Genomic DNA, 18,263 nt, shown 5'->3' on the forward strand with positions numbered 1-18,263 from the left:
AAAATCCAAAATGGACAAAATGCTATTCCTTTGTGCTTGGCTCCTTTTTAGAAGCTAGTCAGAAATTCTAAAGTTTTCAAGATCGTTATTAAATATAGTTGATCCTTGAACAACATGCATTTGAAAGGCACAGGTCCACTTATACGTGGACTTCTTATAGTAATGTAAATGTATTTTTTTCTTTCTTGTGATTTTGTAATGTTTTTTCTTTAGCTTACTTCATTGTAAGAATATAGTATATATTATGTACAAAATGTGTGCTAATCGACTATGTTATCGGTAAGGCTTCCAATCAGTAACAGACTATTAGTAGTTAAGTTTTGGGGGAGTCAAAAGTTCTTTGTGGATTTTCGACTGTTCAGGGGGCAGTGCCCTAACCCTGGTGTTGTTCAAGGGTCAACTTTAATGGTGTTTTTAATGTATGAAATTGTTTTGAAAAAAATTGGAAATAGCTTACTGCAGGCTGCATTTTCTAAAACTACAGGAAATTTGAATTTTGGTATATCTATATCATATTTAGAAATCTGGGACTGCCAACAAATTTTTAAACCCTGTTTTACCTACTTTGCACCAAAATTATGGCAAATGTTTTTGTGTGGGACAGAGAGGGGCAGTAATACTCCATAAGTTACGCTTTCTTTTACAGAGGTTTCTCTAGTTAAGCAGAAGATTTTCTATACAAAGTTGACGTGTTCTGTGGACCCAAGATGTCACACCTCACTGATGGTTGTTAAGTTACTACAGGGATTACAAATTCCTTTGGAGGGAAGAGCATCAATGTCATTTGGAGGTCTATTTTATTGACTACTTAAAATGCACAGTATATTTACTTCTAAACTTTCGAAGTTTGAACATAAGACAGCCTAGATTAAATGAAATAGGAGTTTTTCAAGAAGAATGTGCTCATGTAGAATGTACTTCAGTTTTTCTACTTGAACTACAAAAACTCTAGGTTGACATAGTCTTGTTTTGGTGGCCTGTGGTTGGTAATGAGATCCAACTTGGTAATATTCTCTTTCATCCCCCCCGGGGTGGGTTAAAACAATTCTGGAATGGAAGTACTGTGTAGTCTTATGGAGCATTTCTTTCCAGATGTCTCCTCCAGAGCATGCACAGTATATAAGAATCTATCTTTATCCTTCTCACTTTTATATTCTTCAGAAACAGGTGTAGAAACCTTCATGGTGTGGTGTGTGTTCATTGGGAAAAGAGCTTGATTAGTATTTACCTACCAAGTGGCTAGTTATTTTGATAAGTTCATTCTTGTGAATGTGATCTGAGATAAGGAAATTGGTTTTATCTAGCCTAAGACATGGCTGCTTAACCTTGATTCTTTCTTTTATCTTTGGAATTTTAGTAGGATGCTGCTTTCGGATAAGTTGAGCCTGTTCTAATCTTTGTTCCAAAAGCCAGCGCTGCTTAAATCAAGCACTTCTCTGAAGGCAGTGTGCTGCGGGGTTGGGCGCACAGTTAGTAAAGAGGCTGAAGAGGCCAGTGGTGATTCCAACGCTCCCAAACCATTCAGTTTTGGGGGGAAAAAACCCTTTGACTTTTATAATTTGTAAGAAAATGAAGTGCAAGGTCTCTCATAAAAAAATAACATTTCTTCTGTTGTACCGGTATTTCGTGAGTGATTTGTCTTTCTTGTTGTTAGAATTAAATTTTGAGTGTATTTGGTGAAAAATAAGCCTTCCTTATGAATATTCATTCATTAATTTTCAAATGTGTGGTAGTGGAACATGCAAAATCTAGTAAGATGCATTTCCTTCCTCTGGAGAGCGCGTAGTTTAGTGGGAGAGACCAAGTCAACAGCTACAACAAAAAAATGGTGATCTGGCTGGTCAGTGCTGGATAGGCACACAGTGCTGTGGGAGCAGAGTGGAGGGTTACTTAACCTGGATAAGTGGAGTCAGAGGTTTTCTTGGGGGGGTTGTCAGAATACACAGGAGTTAACCAGGCAGAGAGTGGGAGGACTTCGCTTGGCTGAGGGAGCTATGTTTGCACGGACACGTGCTTATTACGAGTGGTTGATGTTTGGGGAGAGGTAGTTGATAGCAACATGTGGACTAGGTCAGATATTCAGAAAAGAAATTACGAAGATAAAAGACTTCAGATTTTTTTTTGACAGGTTTTAAGTAGAAGAGTGACCTTATAAGACTTGTATTTTAGATGATTTTGACAGGAGCCTAGAGAGCTGGTCAGAGCCACATGTGTTGATGGGAGGTAGAGCACTGCACTTTTGTATTTTGATAACGTAGGTGGGGAATGATGAAGGCCTGAACTAGCAGTAGTGGAGGAGATGGGGGCGTGGGAGGCACAAATCCTAGAGATTTGGGGTTTAGATGCAGTAGGGCCTAGCAACTGCTTGGATATCAGGAATAAAGGGACAGGACTAAAGGATGCCTTCCAGTTTTCTGGATTGAGTAATCAGGTGCTGGTTGGTAGCATTCCACCACATACAAATGCACAAGCTAGTATTAGATTTTGGATGTGTTGAGTTTAAGGGGCCTGGGCAGTGCCCAGGTAAAGTCCTGCCTGTGTAAACTGGAGCTCATGAGGGAGACTGGGGGTGGAAATACAGAGGTCTGACAGACCTTGACATATCATTGGTAATTGAAGTTAGTGATATTCAAAAGTAGAGGGGACCAAGGAAGGGTATGTAGTAGAGAAGAAAACAGGGCCAAAGATGGGGTCACGCATAAGGGATGGTTGGAGGATGTGCGTCCTTGAAGGAGACTGAGTGGGAGTGTTCAAAGAGCTGGGAGGAAGGTCAGGAGGAAGGTGGAAAAACGGAGGGAAGGCACATACTTTAGAAGAGGATGTGACCAATAGTGTCATATGCTACAGAGACTTCAAGTAAGATAAGCACTGGGAAGTGGCCATTGAATTGAGTAAATGAGAGGCCCTTGGTGACACTACTGAAAATAGTTCCAGTGGACCGAGAACCTAGAGTTCATTGAGTTGAGAAAATGAAGACGGGATGGGCTTAATGTTTAAGCCTCCATGCCTTCTTGAGAAATAAGGATAAGACAAGGACAGAGGGGACTGTAGCAGGATGGGGTCGTGGGTGCTTGTAGAAATTCGAGTGTTTTGTATGCTGAAATGAATACACCATAATGCTTTGGCCTAGGTGAGACAAAAGCTCCCTTTTCCATTGGAAGTAGGATACAAGCGAGAAAGATAGATGCCTAAGAAGTGAAGATTAAGTGTATGCTAGCAGCAAGGGTGGTGAGAACTGGAAGGATTACTATTTGGTCATTCTATACCTCCCCGTAAAGAAAGATACGTTATTTAAAACTAAGAGTGAGCCATGTGATTTTTATGATGAAGAAACTAGTTTTTCTGCATAGAAAGTTCGGTGATTTATAAGTCTTTAAACCTCAGTGGAGGAAAAGTTATTACTTAATAATATCATAGACATTCAGTTTTATTTAAAGAATCCTTGTAGAAGACAAATTGGAAACTCCATGTGCTGTTTTTCCATCTACCAGAGGGTTTACTCAAATTATATTCCTGTCATTGGCATTTTGGAGCTTGAGGACAATAGAATTGTTACAACATGAATTTTTAGAGCCAATTTTGACCACAGTGAAGTGACTGTGAAGGCTGAAGGTCAAGAGTATGATTGATTGGGTGATTACAATTCCTTTTAAAACAAATTAGAGGTGGCAGGTTTGCCACGGGCGAAAAGTACTGCAAGGAAATGAATCTCATCAGCATTTAAAACTTCTTGGATCATCAAAAAAGAGTTTAATGTTTAAAATATAGACACACACACACACCCCACAGAGGAATGACTTGCATTAGTAATTCCCATGTGTGATATTTTACAGTGTAGTGCTTAGCCTTATTTTTCTGCTAAATCATATACAGGCACTAAACTGGGTTTTTTATTTTTAACTTAGGGACTCGTACCCTAAATGTTAAATACACTTATCAGTCCCATTTATTTACTTTCTGTATTCATCTTTATATTTGGGGTCTTCTAGATTATTGGATTTGTGATTAATGGTTTGTGTTTGGGATCCCTGATTTAGAAGGAGGCAGGGGAGCAGGAAGGAAGCAAGGGCCAGTGTTAGGAAGGGAAGGGCAAAGGAAGGGATGAAGAATGGAGAACGATATGTGTGGGTGTCTTTTGTCTTGGAGTAGGGTGAGATGGTGGTTTTGGAGAATAATTTTTCTCAGGAAACTAATACGTGTCAGACACTAAGCTGTGCGTTTTCATGTATATTACATCCTCACAATAATCTTGGCAAGGTAGATATTGAAATTATTTGTAGTTTCAAAGGAAAAAAATGAAAGGAGGTAAGAAGATACGAGAAAAGTTTAAAAAAAAGATTTTGTTTATTTATTAAAGAGAGAGAGAGAACACGTGCGAGTGGGGAGGGGCAGAGGGAGAGGGAGAGAATCTCAAGTGGACTGTGCTGAGCGCAGAGCCCCACGAGGGGCTTGATCTCAGGACTCTGAGATCATTACCTGAGCTGAAATCAGGAGTCATTTGCTTAACTGATTGAGCCACCCAGATGCCCTCCCCCCAGAAAAGAACTTTTAAAAGTAAAGAAAAATAGTGATGGTAATGATGATGGTGATTGTTATAGTTGAACATTGCTTCAGTGTAGCTGGTTGTGTCGCTTTTATTCTGGTATTTTGGGGAGAGAATGTAGTCTTTGGCAGAGTCAAAAAGGTTATTGTTGGTTATTAAACTGGTATTATGGGAGCTAGTTGAACTGTCTACTTTTGTATATTCTTGGAAATTTTCATACTAATAGGTTTTTTAAATGATCAAGCAAAGAAGTAATAGTCTTGGTTGTGATAAAAAGTGAAAGCGTAGTTATGAATAGCAGGGAGAATTTCCTTCTTTTTTCTTCTTTTAGGTGTAGTAGCCTATGAACCCATTTCTGAGGCAAAATTCCTAACAAACTATTTAGGAAATGAAGACAATAAAATCATTTATTTTTTAAATGTGGTCATCTCAGTTTTATGTGTGAAGACTGCAGAAATTAGGTGGATTCTTGATTCGACTGCAGTGGAAGTTTTGTCCCAAGGAAGGAACATTTATTCTAGAAGGAAGGCCTGGGCTGGAACTGTCTCATTGTGGAAGGTATATAGCTCCAAGGGGGAGGATCGGAATCTCGTCAGAGAGCATCCGTTTCTGTAGAACACAGTAATGGGAACTGGAGGGAGCTACAAAGGCAGGAAAATAAGATAGTAGCTAATATTTCTGGAGGGCTTACTGTGCTGGGCACTGTCTAAACACTTTACGTATATTTAATCCTTACAACATCTCTAGAAGGTAGGGACTATTCTTTCTTATTTATTTTTATTTTTTTTATTGTGGCAAAATGTACAAGACATAAAAATGACTATCTTAACCACTTTTTAAGTGTCGAGGTCGGTGGCACATCCACATCGTTGCGTAAACCGTCACCACCATCCATCTCGGGACTTTTTCATCTTCCCAGACTGAAACTCGGCACCCATTGAACCCTAACTCCCTATTCCTACCTCCCATCCCGAGCCCCTGGCAACCACCCTTCTGCTTTTGTTCTCTATCAATTTGACTACTCTAGGGATTGCATATAAGTGGAATCGTACCGCGTGTGTCCTTTTGTGACTGGCTTACTTCACTCAGTGTAATGTAATCAAGGTTCCTCCGTATTGCAACGTGTGTCGGAAGTTCCTTCCTTATTAACACTGAACTGTGGTCCATTGTATGAATGTACCACATTTTGTCCAAATGTATGTGGATGTCCTCTTGGGTTGCTTACCCCCCTTGGCTGCTATGAACATGGTTGTAAAATATGTTTGAGATCTTGCTTTCAATTCTTTTGAGTGTAGACTCTGAGGTGGAGTTGCTGGCTCTTATGGTAATTGTATGTTTAATATTTGTAGGAACGGCCATACTGTTTTCTACAGCGGCTTCACCATTTTATATTTCCGTCAGCAGTGCGCCGGGGTTCCAATTTCTCCAGATAGGAGGTAGGTACTATTCTTGTTTTAGTATTACAGAGGGGGAAGAGAGGTGCAGAGAAGTTAAATGGGGTCACATAGCTAGTATGTACAGATCTGAATTTGAACCCTACAGTCCAACTCAGAACCTTTGATATCCAGGGAAGATGAGGCCCAGAGAGGCTCAGAGACATGATTAAGGGCACTATGCTTAATGTAGTATTGGAGTCTGGATTCAGACCCAGGCAGCTTGCCTTCAAAGTTCATATTTTTAAGCACTCTTAGATTTAGTGGTTGGCTTTTCTTTTCTTTTTTTTTTTTTTGATAAAAATGTTCTTTAAAAAATTCCACATTTTGTAGAAAGATATTAATTTTTGAATATTTCTAAATGTTTTTTTCCCGCCTTTCTAAATTTATGCTTTAAACTGTTCTGTTATTTAAAATATTGTCCTAGGAAATGTATGCAATATGTTCGATTTTCTCTGTATTCAGATTTCTTGGGTAACATTTGCCTTTAAATGTTTTGAATAAGTATGAATTGACTCTGGTAGAATTTTTTATACATCTCTACTCTACCTACTCCTGCCAGAAGTTTGCTTTCAAATAAAACCAAGCAAAATGATCTCAAGCTGGATTTAAATTGGGGGAAACTTGGAGGGTGTCAGTGGTAAACATTGAGGACCTTTTTTTTATTCGGATACAGTGAATTTCCCAGCTTTATCAATAGAGGAGCAACAGCTAGGAAATGTACTCATTTGTTTCATCCTGTATGTGTTATGTTAAGAGGCTGTGCGTCCTCCCTCAGAGAGTAGTCACCAGGGGGCTTTGTGGCATTCTGAAAATAGCGTCATTTGTCCATGAGGCTGGCACAGCTCAGCTTGTGTGTCAGCTCATGTCACGGCCTGTCTTCGGAGCCTCTCTTACCCCTGCCAGAGAGGCGCCCTTTGAAAATACAGACCCAGGGGCCTCTTTGACCCTGCTCATCCAGGCAGGCCCTCCGGGTGGCTGACTTCTGTGCTGCACTTCAAGGCTGGGGGGCTGGGTGTGCATGGCCTCGAGTGCCTCCCCAGGGTTGAGGGTGATGGCTTGTACAGCACACCATTATAGCTGGGTGTGGGTTTTAGACAGAGACTCCTGGTCCCGTTGTATCAGGGGCCCACAATCAGCTAAGATGACCTTCCTGATCTGGAAGATATCTTTAGAATAATCTCTCATTCAGTACACTGCACTCCCCCTAGGGAGCTTGAAAACATAATGATACCTGAGGCCCACCTCCAGAGATTCTGGTGTAACTGTCCTGGTGGGTGCCCTGGCCATTGGGATTTGTAAAAAACTTCATAGATAATTCTAATGTATGGTCAAGGTATAAGACTGTTGCTCTAATTTTTCTTGACTACCTGGTTCTTCGGGCTCTAGTTAAGACTTTTACCGCTGCAGAAGATACAGGAGGCCTTTTCTCTGGTTGTCCTTATCAGTGGGGATTGCTGGAATACATTTCTCACATACAAAGGGAATCTCTTCTTTTTGTTTAGCACTGGTTGAAAATTATTTCCATATCCTTATGGAGTATGTCTTTATATTCACACAATAGAGTGCTGGTTGCTGCAGAGGACAGATCGTATTTACCCTGCAGAGCCTTAAGTTTAGGAATGTAGAGGAAGAACAGCTGTTCATTCTCCAAGATTTCAATGCAAGCTTCAGGTCACTAGTTCTGATGGCAATTTCATTTTATAAAGTGAAGACTGTGATGATGTTGGAGCTGACATTTCTGCAGTTCTGGAAGGCTTCTCATTTAGACCCTCACTACCTGTAGTGCCTGCCCTCCCGTACGTTTAAAATCTCAGCCATATCGCTACTTTGGAAATCTGACTGTATCTTTGAGTAAGCCACATAGTCAGTCTGAGGGCGTCTGGTTTAGAGGAAGGGTTTGTCCTAGCCCCTCCTGGGTCGTTTGAGTTTGTTTCAAAGGGCAGCGAGAGATCTGGCATCATCTTTCCTGTGTTGGACTGTGGCTTTAAGATTGTTTGGTTGAAACGTCATCAAATTTTAGAGGTGAGATCTGGGGTTTGGGGAAGCAAGTATTCTCCTAGCTTTGATTTGGTTTTAAAAATGAGTATTTAGATGTAAAATTTTCTAACTTTGTTATCGTTTGTATTCTGTGTGTTTATGAGAGCTCTGTCAGCAGCTGAAACAGAAAGAAAGGATGTATGATCCATGGAGATTTTCTTCCTGTGTATCTCTTAGAGACCCCACTAAAGGGTAGAAAATGTTTGAGTTACTCTAGTAGTTGAGGACAAGGACTTCCTGACCCACTCCAAAGCCCTTCAGATAAAGGCAGAGCAGAGCAATTTGTACATGTATATACACAGTACATGCATACATAATGTTACGTTTATTTATAATCATACATAGTTGCTAATTCAGAGTGACATGAGGAAATTCTCTTAGGGACATCTGCCATTTATCTTCCTCGGTTTTTTCAAAGAGAGGCACGTTTGGGTTTGATCTGCCTTTCACATCTAGATAATTTCATAATAGTTGTGGGGGCCAGACTGAGGAGGTGGCTTCCTTCTCACATTTGTATGGATTTTTCCTCTTTGTTAATTACCTTGGTGATACGTGTGTGTGGAGTTGGAATGAAGGTACTGATGAATGAGGGGACCGGATTGCTTAGATCAAAGGCAAGGGCATCTGGTCATTTCTGATGTCTTAGAAAATGAAGGCTGTGCTCCCCCACCCTCCCTCCCCCCCCCCGCCGCCCCGGAAGGACTTGAAGGGGCTCTTGGATCAGTTGGAATGATTTTTCTGCTCTGTACTCTCATTTGTTTTCCCTATCTCCTTCCCTGTAATTATTCCTTGGTTGTTGACCTCCAGGGGCTGATTAGTTACACATGTCGCTAAGAAAAGGTCAAGGGTTATAACAACGCGGCACTTAATTTTCTGTTGCCTTAACTTAGTTTTTAACATGCTGGATGTTTGAAATGGAAAGGCAGCAAGGTACAAGCAAATTCTCTTTAAAAACACAGCCGGTTGTGTTGTGGAAGTTGTTCTATCGGCCCCTCCTAGCTCCAGCCCAGCCCAGCGCCACCTCTGGGTCTTTCAAAGCCAGCATCATTTCCAAGAGGAACAGTTCAGAAATGGTTCCCTTCCATCAATGATAGTTTGTGGCATCTTCATATAGGAAATGGAGAATCAAATACTGTATTATGGTGGGATGGGGAGGGGCCACTGATAGAACAGTAAAACGATTGTGGTTTTTTATAAAACTAACAGTGGTATTCCATTTTCATGGAAAAAGGGGTTAACTTGCACAAAAGCAAAGGTAGTGTCAGATGATAACAGTGAGCCACTTCCTGTACGTCAGGCAGTCTTTGTTGAAAAACGAAGATGAGTAAGGCATGGTCTCTCTGCTGTAAGAACTTACCAAGAAGCTCCTTGTGCCATTTATCTTCTCAGCCATATACTCTTCTGTAGTTACCAGTCACATCTGTCTCCCTCCTTGTCCCCTTACAGATGCCAAGGTGACAGTTTTCTCATATGCTGGTGCCCTTCCTCTTTGCAAGGCAGGGCACTCTTTTCATTGTGGCACCTACTAGTCCCAAGTGTGGTCCTCGCACAGCAGTTTCAGGGCCCCCTCCCCACCTGGATCTGTTATCAAGAACCCCCAGTGCCTTGGGCATACAAAATGTGTTAATATGCAGGTTCCGTTTCAGTCAGGCTAAGTGGGGCCTGAGAATCTGCATTTCTGATGTGCTCCCACATGATGCTGATGCTGGTCTGTGGACCACACTGGGGATAACAAGGCTTTGCTCTAGAAAGCCTACTTAAACCTCCCCTAATGCCTAAGAGGAGCAAAGATGTTTGACTTGTCTGCTAACATGGGATGGCATATGTACCTAGCTGAATACCTCTGGCCTAAATACTCTCATGGGGAGTCAAAGTTAAGAAAAGTACCTGTTTACTAGGTGCTAAACAGAGCTCTCATAGTTTCATTCATATACTTGATCCTCATAGCGGGCTTAGCGAGGTAGGCACTGCTGTACCTCTGTTTTATAGATGGGGAAATTGAGGCACGGAGGGTTAAGTAGCTCGACCAAGGTCACATTGACTAACAGGTGAAAAAGCAGGGCTTTTAATGCAGGCAGTGTGAACTCAGTACCCCAACTTTGAAAGGATTGCTCTGTGCTTCCTCTATATCTAAGATGTTACATTTTTAGGGAAGTGGAGTCAGATCATGGCTCAGAAATGAGAGTGTCTCGGTTTGTATAGTAAGGTGGTTCCAGAAGGCAGGCTGAGTACAGGTGTTCATGTTTAATGGACAGGACTAGTGAATGCAGGTGAGATAGGCATGATGCCAGTAGCTGAGGAACAAAAGGGCATGTGTAGCAAATTTTTATTTTAGCATCCCAATGTACCAGATACTGTGGCTTATGTTCATTTTTTTTTAAAAGATTTTATTTATTCAATTGAGAGAGAACATGTGCGCAAGTGGGGGGGATGGGCAGAGGGACAAGCAGATTCAGCTCTGCACCCAGAGCCCGACTTGCGGCCACATCCCAGGACCCCAAGATCATAACCTGAGCCAACAGGGTCAGATGCTTCACTGACTGAGCCACCCAGGTGCCCCTACATTCATTATTTCTTTTGAACCTTATAATGACCTTATGGCCTAGGTATAGATTTTAAAGATAAAGGGAACTGAGGTTTGGAGAGATTAAGTAATTTTCCCAAGGTCAGCAGAGAGGAGGGTGACATAATTTGAATTTTAAGCTGCTCTGTAGCCTCCTGGGGCAGGGCCTCTGAGCAGTTATTAAGATACAAAGGGGAGGTGAGAATTTGGTTGTTGATACTGCATTATAAAAGAGGTGCTTGGCTGGGGTGCCTGGGTGGCTCAGTCTTTAAGCGTCTGCCTTCAGCTCAGGGTGTGATCCCATTCTGGGATCGAGCCCCGCATCGGGCTCCCTGCTCTGCTGGGAGCTTGCTTCTTCCTCTCCCACTCTCCCGCTTGTGTTCCCTCTCTTGCTGGCTGTCTCTCTCTCTGTCAAATAAATAAATCTAAAAAAAAAAAAAAAAAAAAAAAAAGAGGTGCTTGGCCAAGAGATGAGGGTAAGAGCACAAGATCTGCAAGGCAGGGAACCTACGAGTCTCACTCAATGTTGGCCATTTAAAATTGGACTAGAGCCCCCTAAGATCTCTGTTTGTGGGGCTGGTCCCCAGATTGGACAGGGCTGAAACTGCATGTGGGGTTAAGTGGCTCCAAGTTTAAATCAGTTTCCATCTGTTGATTAATGTGTGTTGGGATTGAACACTCTTCCTGACCTGCATCCTTCATCCCCGAGTGAGCCCAGGAGAGACCAGTCCTGCCTTCACATTGACTCCTGTGTCTGTGACAGTCAGCCCTGGTGCCACCCTCCTCTGCCTCACCACCAAGTCACAGGTGTTTCTCCTTTCTTCCCCCATCTTTCTGATTGTTTCATTTCTTGCCACAGACATTCCTCATTGCTCCAAATGTGAAAATCTGTGCTTATTTACTTAAAATGATCAGTCTCATGTGACCCCATATAAATCTCTTTAACAGAGAACTAACCTGACAGCGTGTGTGGTGTGCCTGGGGAATTCTCTGCCTCAGGATGCTCATAATGGAGGGAGTGGACTGGGGTTAGCTGGGGGCACTGCTCATTTCTTGGCAATCCTTGACAATATAGGACACCTCCAGGTGGTTCTCCATGAAGCTGTTCTTCACGCTTGGCTCCCTGCTCGTCATGCAATGTTAAATGCCTCTGGTCTCCTTCCTCCCTGGGTCAGAGAGCAGGCTTTGCTCTCTGGTGTGGCCCCTCTCCTCTTTATCCTTACGATCAAAGGCTTGCATTCCATTTTTTATTGTTTTTTTTTTTTTAATTTTAATTAATTATTTTTGAGAGAGAGAGAATGGGAGAATGGAGGGGTGCCAGAGGGAGAGGGAGAGAGGGAATCTTAGGAAGGCTCCACGCCCAGTGTGGAGCCTGACACAGGGCTCAATCTCATGACTCAGTGATCATGACCTGAGCCAAAATCAAGAGTTGGACGCTTAACAGCCTGAGCCACCCAGGCACCCCTCCATTTTTTAAAAAAGATTCTCTTTTAATGATAAAAGCATCAGAACTATATTACAAAAAGCTAGGAAATAGAAAGGGAAAAAACAGCCTTATTCACCATCCTAAAACAGTGACTATCATTTTCTGCAATGATTTTTACATATCTGTATCTGTTTTCTATCTGCATTCTCCATTAGTGCTACGTAATCTCCATCATTACGATTTTAATGGTTGCATAATATTCTGTTGCATACCATTAATGATTTAGCTCTCCTGTTGACAAGTATATTGCTCCCAACTTTTCACAATTATTAATCGCACTGTAAGGTTTATCTTTGTGCATGTGGCTATTTCCATATTTTGAATTAGATTCTTACGAGAGAGTCCCAGGTGTGGCATTACTAGGTCAAAGAGTATGAACAATTTTATGGCTCCTAAAACATATTGCCAGATTGCTTTCCAGAGGAGTGGAACCAATTTACAATGCCGTCACAAAGTCATTTGTTTCCCAGGTGGCTAGCCAGGGTTAGGGTTGCAGCCTCTCACAGTAGGACAGGAGGGTGTGTGTGTGTGTGTGTGTGTGTGTGTGTGTGTATACGCACGCACACACGCGCATGCAAAACTCACTGATTCATATGTGTATTGATTTAAACTGCAGTGATGTTGTGCATTGTTCTTGTTAATAGGAAGATACTAAGTGTCTCATGCCAATATAATAATCGTCCAATTCAGTGTTTTATATCACAGTGTGCCAGACAAGGAATAAAGCAAGTTATACATATTTCTTGTTTCTAGAATTTTGGAAAATTAAAAAAAAAACTGGCAAAGGTTAATTAATAAGAACATTCAGCCCCTGGGAGGAGGTTCTTAGTGGCCCTCTCCTTTTTGAGAACACCTAATGATTTGGAGGTGAAGGTGGAATTTGAAGGAGGTTAGTGGGAGAGGCAGACGGGAGGGCTTTGGAGGTACCTGGGGCCTATGCTCAACAGCTTTTCTAACCTGAACAGCAAAGATACCCTCACCTGATAACTGCAGTCTTTCACATATGGAATGGAGTGCTTATGTTGAGAGGGATTTTGAGGTCACATCTAGGGCTTGGTGGGGAAGCTCCTTTGATTAATTAGTAATTTGTTCTAAATCTTTGCCATTACAATGTTCTCCAGTTCTTTGTATTTCCCATTGGACTGTAAACACTAAATACCTTACAGTAGGGACTGTACCTTTTAAAATCGTTAATTTTTATAGCTGTCCCCTGGATTGTCTAGCACATTGTTTTACATCTTATGTATGTAGTGGTGACTTTGTGTCTTCTGACTGACCAACTGACTGAGGGAAATGAATGCTGTATCTGAAGGTCCCAGGAGTTCTACCAAAGCCCTGTGCTTAAGTAACCGGATTGCCCAGATCTTGTGCTCATAAGAGTGAGTGTGTGTGTAAAATACGCAGCCGATCTCACAGGGGTAAAAAGGAAGAAGAAACTTTGGTGGAGAAATTACCTAAGAAAGGTGATGCTGGAAAAGATCTCTGATTCTTTTTTTTTTTTTTTTTTTTAAGGATTTATTGATTTAGGGGGGAGAGAGAGAGAGAGAGAGAGATAGAGAGAGCAGGGGGAGGGGCAAAGGGAGAAGAAGAAAGAGAGAATCCTCGAGCAGACTCCCCACCAAGCATGGAGCCAGATGCGGGGCTAGATCCCAGGACCCCAGGATCATGACCTGAGCTGAAATCGAGAGTCGGATGCTTAACTGACTGAGCCACCCACGCGCCCTGGAAAGATCTCTGACTCTGTGTATTACCTCCGGCATCATCTAACAGGACCTCCTTGTTTGACAGATGAAGAAACTGAGCCAGGAAGGCCAAGTGACTTCCAAGGTCACACAGATAGTGGATGATGACTGGGAACTCAGACCTGGTCCCTTGGGCCCTGCTCTGGTGTCCTTTCCATTATACCCTGTGGATAGAAGTTGGGGCACTTGTTTTGCTACTGCCACCCCCCCCATGCCCTCAACAGAACTATATTTGGATTTTCCCCCCCATATGCCCACGTTTCCCTTCTCTTGTAGCTGCACAGAAATGTGTTTATAGAGATTGTGACCTTGATGCAATAGTCAGGTCAGGTCCAGAGTCATAGGAGCTTAGAGATTTGTATTGAGAGCCCAGAGATAGTGCGGGATCAAAATTCAGTTTCATACAAAATTACAGCTTTGCATTATTATCTCTGAATTTGAATATAAACTTGTTATTTCAGAGGAAGAATGTTCAGTGTTAGTGGTGGTACATGGTTGGAGTGTGTATTTGCCACAATCGTGATCCTAATAAAACTCTCATTATGGTCCATATGTTCAGAGTAGAGATTTAAGGTTGTCAAGGGAGCATTAACTTTGAGTTTCTTGATTTCTCTTGTGTGACTGAAATCTAAACCTTGGTGTTGCATCGTCTTTGTGGTGTTTCTTCCTTCCTCTCCGTAACCTCTTGCCCGGAATTGACAAGCACATTTGTTTGCACAGTTGAAGTTCGGAAGCTAAAGGCTTTAATAGTAAGGCAGGCGCCCGTGGTGAATGTCAAATGGAGGGACCGAGCAGACAAAGCAGGAGGGAGAATGAACAGTCCCCTGGTCCCTTTAACAGCCCTGTGATGTCTGCCCTGGGATTTGAATGATTTGTGAGTGACTGCAGCCTGCTCAGTCCGAGGTGGCTGGAGGCCTCTGGAAATTGATGTTAACCACATCAGCTGTCAGCAGTTATAGCTACTGGGTAATCGGGTTTGGAATTTATGGGTATTTACATTTCGGAGGGCTTTGACTATGTTTCTATAACTTTGGAGTAGAAATGTTTGTCCTTGGTATGACCGAATAGCTTATTTTATGCATGGGGCCAGGGTTTCAAACTGTCTCAGTGTGTAAACCACTTTCTCCCTGGGAGAGCACAAAGAGAGTCTCGTTATCCTATCTGTGGCTAGTGGGCAGGATGAGTTTTGTCTGCAGCCCACTAAACGAGCTCCATACCGCCTTCTGGGCAATAACCAGTAATATGGTTACACAGTTTTTAAAAAGAAGTTAGAAAAGTCTTACTGACCACTGTTATAAACATTTTGCTGCGGCTTGCTGAGTTAGGCACTTTTTTTACTTTCGTCTCAAAGGGATTAACTTTTTTTTTTGTGATAGGAAATACTAAGCTTGTTCTCAAAAATTTAGGAAATAAGGAAAAACTGAAAGAAGAGAGAAAATTAACCCAAGTTCTTTCCACTTGAATGCAAGCCACATGTAACATTGCAAATTTTTCTTTCATTCCTTTTCTATACATAATTTTTATGTGGTTATAATTAGGCTTTTTTTTTTTTTTTTTTTTTAAGATAGAGAATGTAGGGAGGAGTGGCAGAGGGAAAGAGAGTCTTAAGCAGACTCTCTTGCTGAGCATGGAGCCCGTCACGGGGCTCAGTCCCATGACCCTGAGATCATGACCTGAGCCAAAACTTAGAGTCCTATAGATGCTTAACTGATTGCGACACCCCTGAAATTCAGCTATTTTTGAAAACAGTTTTGTTTTTCTTTCTATTGAACACATATGTTATTCTTGGTTATATAACTTCCTTTACAAAAACCTAATTTTTCATTGAGAGGCATTTATTGAAATATTTGCTTGTTTTGTCAGTGTCTGGACCGGAGGCGGCTCAGCCCTTTTTCATCAGTGAGGTTTTGCACTGCCCCTCAGTCATGGAGACAGACCTGGGTGGATTGTCTCTTCAGTTAGTAGCGACAGGCTCCCTCTTTCCTTTGAGAGTCATTGATTGGCACAGCTCCGATATTTTCCCAATTGCAGATTATCCTCTAGTGAACTTTCTGTGCATGAAGTTTAGCATGTATTTAGGATTATTCTTTTTTTTTTTTTTAAAGATTTTATTTATTTACTTGAGAGAGAGCGAGCAAGAGAGAACACAGAGAAAGAGGGAGAAGCAGATTCCCCACTGAGCAGGGAGCCCAATGTGGGACTCGATCCCACGACCCCGGGATCATGACCTGAGCTGAAGGCAGACGCTTAACCGACTGAGCCACCCAGGCGCCCCCAGAATTAGTTCTTTAGGATATTTTCCCAGAGTTGAATTACTGGTCAAAAAAGATTAAACACTTTGATGTTGCACACACACACACACACACACACACACACACACACACACAGTTTTATGTTGTATATTATATATATTATTTTTATTTTTTTTTCAAAGATTTTATTTATTTATTTATTTGACAGAGATAGAGACAGCCAGTGAGAGAGGGAACACAAGCAGGGGGAGTGGGAGAGGAAGAAGCAGGCTCATAGCGGTGGAGCCTGATGTGGGGCTCGATCCCATAACGCCGGGATCACGCCCTGAGCCGAAGGCAGACGCTTAACCGCTGTGCCACCCAGGCGCCCCTATATTATTTTCAACAAGTTGATACTAGTAATGCCAAACTAACCAAAGGCTACATATTAACATTGAGTATTACTGCTGTTTAAGCTTTGTTAACTTGTTATGTAAGAAATAGCATTGAGTTTTTAATTCTTTGCTTAGCAGTGAGTTTGAGTATTTTGGCATGTATTTGTTAACTAGTTGATTTCCTGTTTTATGAATTACCTCATCTTAGCTTAGAGTTGTGAGTAGGGAAGGGTGGTGCCTGTGGGAATCTTGGTGGGGTGAGTATGGTTAGGAGACAGAGTTGCCCTGGGGGCTTAATCTTGGCAGGACCCTACTTTGTGCTTTATTAGCTTCTGTCTTACCTAGTGGCAGGTAAGCACTCAACCTCCCCACTTTGCTTCAAGAGATGAGACTCTTTTAAGACTGAACTAAAGGGTGGGGGTGCTGGCCAGCTTAGTCGGTAGAGTGTGTGACTTGGTCTTGGGGTTGTGGGATTGAGCCCCACGTTGGGTGTAGAGAGTACTTAAAAATAAATAAAATCTTTAAAAAAAAGGATTGAAGTAAAGGGAGAGTGTGAGATTTTTATTTTTATCAAAAAAATAGAGCATGGATGTGAGAAATTTTTTGCTTTTTAAAAATAGCCTGCTACAAAATTGTTCTTCTTCCATTAATTCTTTCCTGAGTTTATTGAGTGTCTACTAGGCCAGGCATTCCTAACTGAGAGAGCGCCCCATACAGTGGCCTCAAGGTAGAGAGCATTGCATCCTGGGAAGGCAGTCAGAGCCAGAGCACCTGGATGGTGACAAGAAAGATCTGGGTGAAGTCACAGAAGCAGGAAGGAGCCCAGTGATGCGGACATTTGTAGGTTCTGGAGAATGCTGAGGGCAAGTGCTGAAGGGTTTGAGCTGCAGGGATGTGGTTCTGGAGAAGTGGATTGGAGGGGCAGCAGGAGAGGGAGCAGTGACTCCCCTTGGGTGCCTGCCAGGGTAGGCTAGGCATGAGGTGATAGGGCTTACATGCCCGTGCATCTTAAACTATCTGTGGCAAAGGCCTATAATTTTTTATTTCTAATCTGTTTTGATGGATATGTTTGTAAATTATGAGAAACATGAATTACTGGAAGAATGTGGCAGCAATGCCTAATTGTTCCAAAAGGATTTGTGTGCTTCCTCTCCCTTTCTGTCCTTACCTTACCGTGGGCTGGCACCAGGTGTCTGCAGACCACCCTTCAGTAGCCCCAGCTGTGACCGCTGCTCCAACATGCAGCACTACATCGAGCGCTTTCTGTGCACGGGGCAGCGGTGTGTTGTTAACATTCTCTGCCAGTCACTGTGCTATGCGCAGGAGAAACAGTGAGACAGGAGGTCAGGCCTCGGCCTTCTCAGCTTCTGTAGTGTCGCTGAAATAGGAGAGAAGTGGATGAATCTGGGGTAGACACAATAGGACTTACTGGTGGATCGAATGTGGAAGACGGGCAAAGGAGGACTCCAGGCTGACTGGCAGAAGCGGGAGTTATCTTTCAGACCTGGAGTATGCGAGATTCTTTTTAGCCTTGAGCTTTTATATTTTAAAGAGAGGACATCCTAATTCTTTAACAGCAAAATGATTTATCTCCTGCTACAGATTTGAAATGAATCTCCAGGGAAGAAATCTGGATGGCTGGGGGCAGGGGTGGGAGGGAGCCTTACTTTTCAATATATATCTCTTTGTACCTTTGGAATTTTGTAGTGTTTGTGCATATCACCTATCCAACAAAATATGTTTAAAAATAGGTTTCTTACAACAGCTGTGGATAAACTTGAAATAAGAAACGTGGAAGACTTATGTGATGAAAACTTTAAAACCAAAGGG

At 42.2% G+C, this 18,263-nt stretch overlaps 1 protein-coding gene across 6 annotated transcripts in view; it reads left to right on the forward strand.

The window, feature by feature from the left end:
• The window catches only part of FARS2 (phenylalanyl-tRNA synthetase 2, mitochondrial), a 606,910-nt gene that overhangs the window by 36,174 nt on the left and 552,473 nt on the right, over positions 1 to 18,263 (forward strand). For 5 of the 6 annotated variants that reach the window (XM_087857913.1, XM_087857912.1, XM_087857911.1 and 2 more), the window contains one exon: positions 5,893 to 5,979. The exons of the other annotated variant lie outside the window; for it this stretch is intronic. Coding sequence is in view for 2 of the 5 variants with exons in the window: in XM_087857911.1 (XP_087714037.1) it covers positions 5,893 to 5,979 (87 nt within the window). In the remaining 3 variants the exon portion in view is untranslated. Of the gene's footprint in view, positions 1 to 5,892; positions 5,980 to 18,263 lie in introns of those variants that run through there. 6 annotated transcript variants of the gene reach the window in all.

This window comes from Ursus americanus, chromosome 32 (assembly GCF_024610735.1).
Source record: "Ursus americanus isolate L20-20 chromosome 32, mUrsAme1.1.p, whole genome shotgun sequence".
NCBI classification, from domain to species: domain Eukaryota; kingdom Metazoa; phylum Chordata; class Mammalia; order Carnivora; family Ursidae; genus Ursus; species Ursus americanus.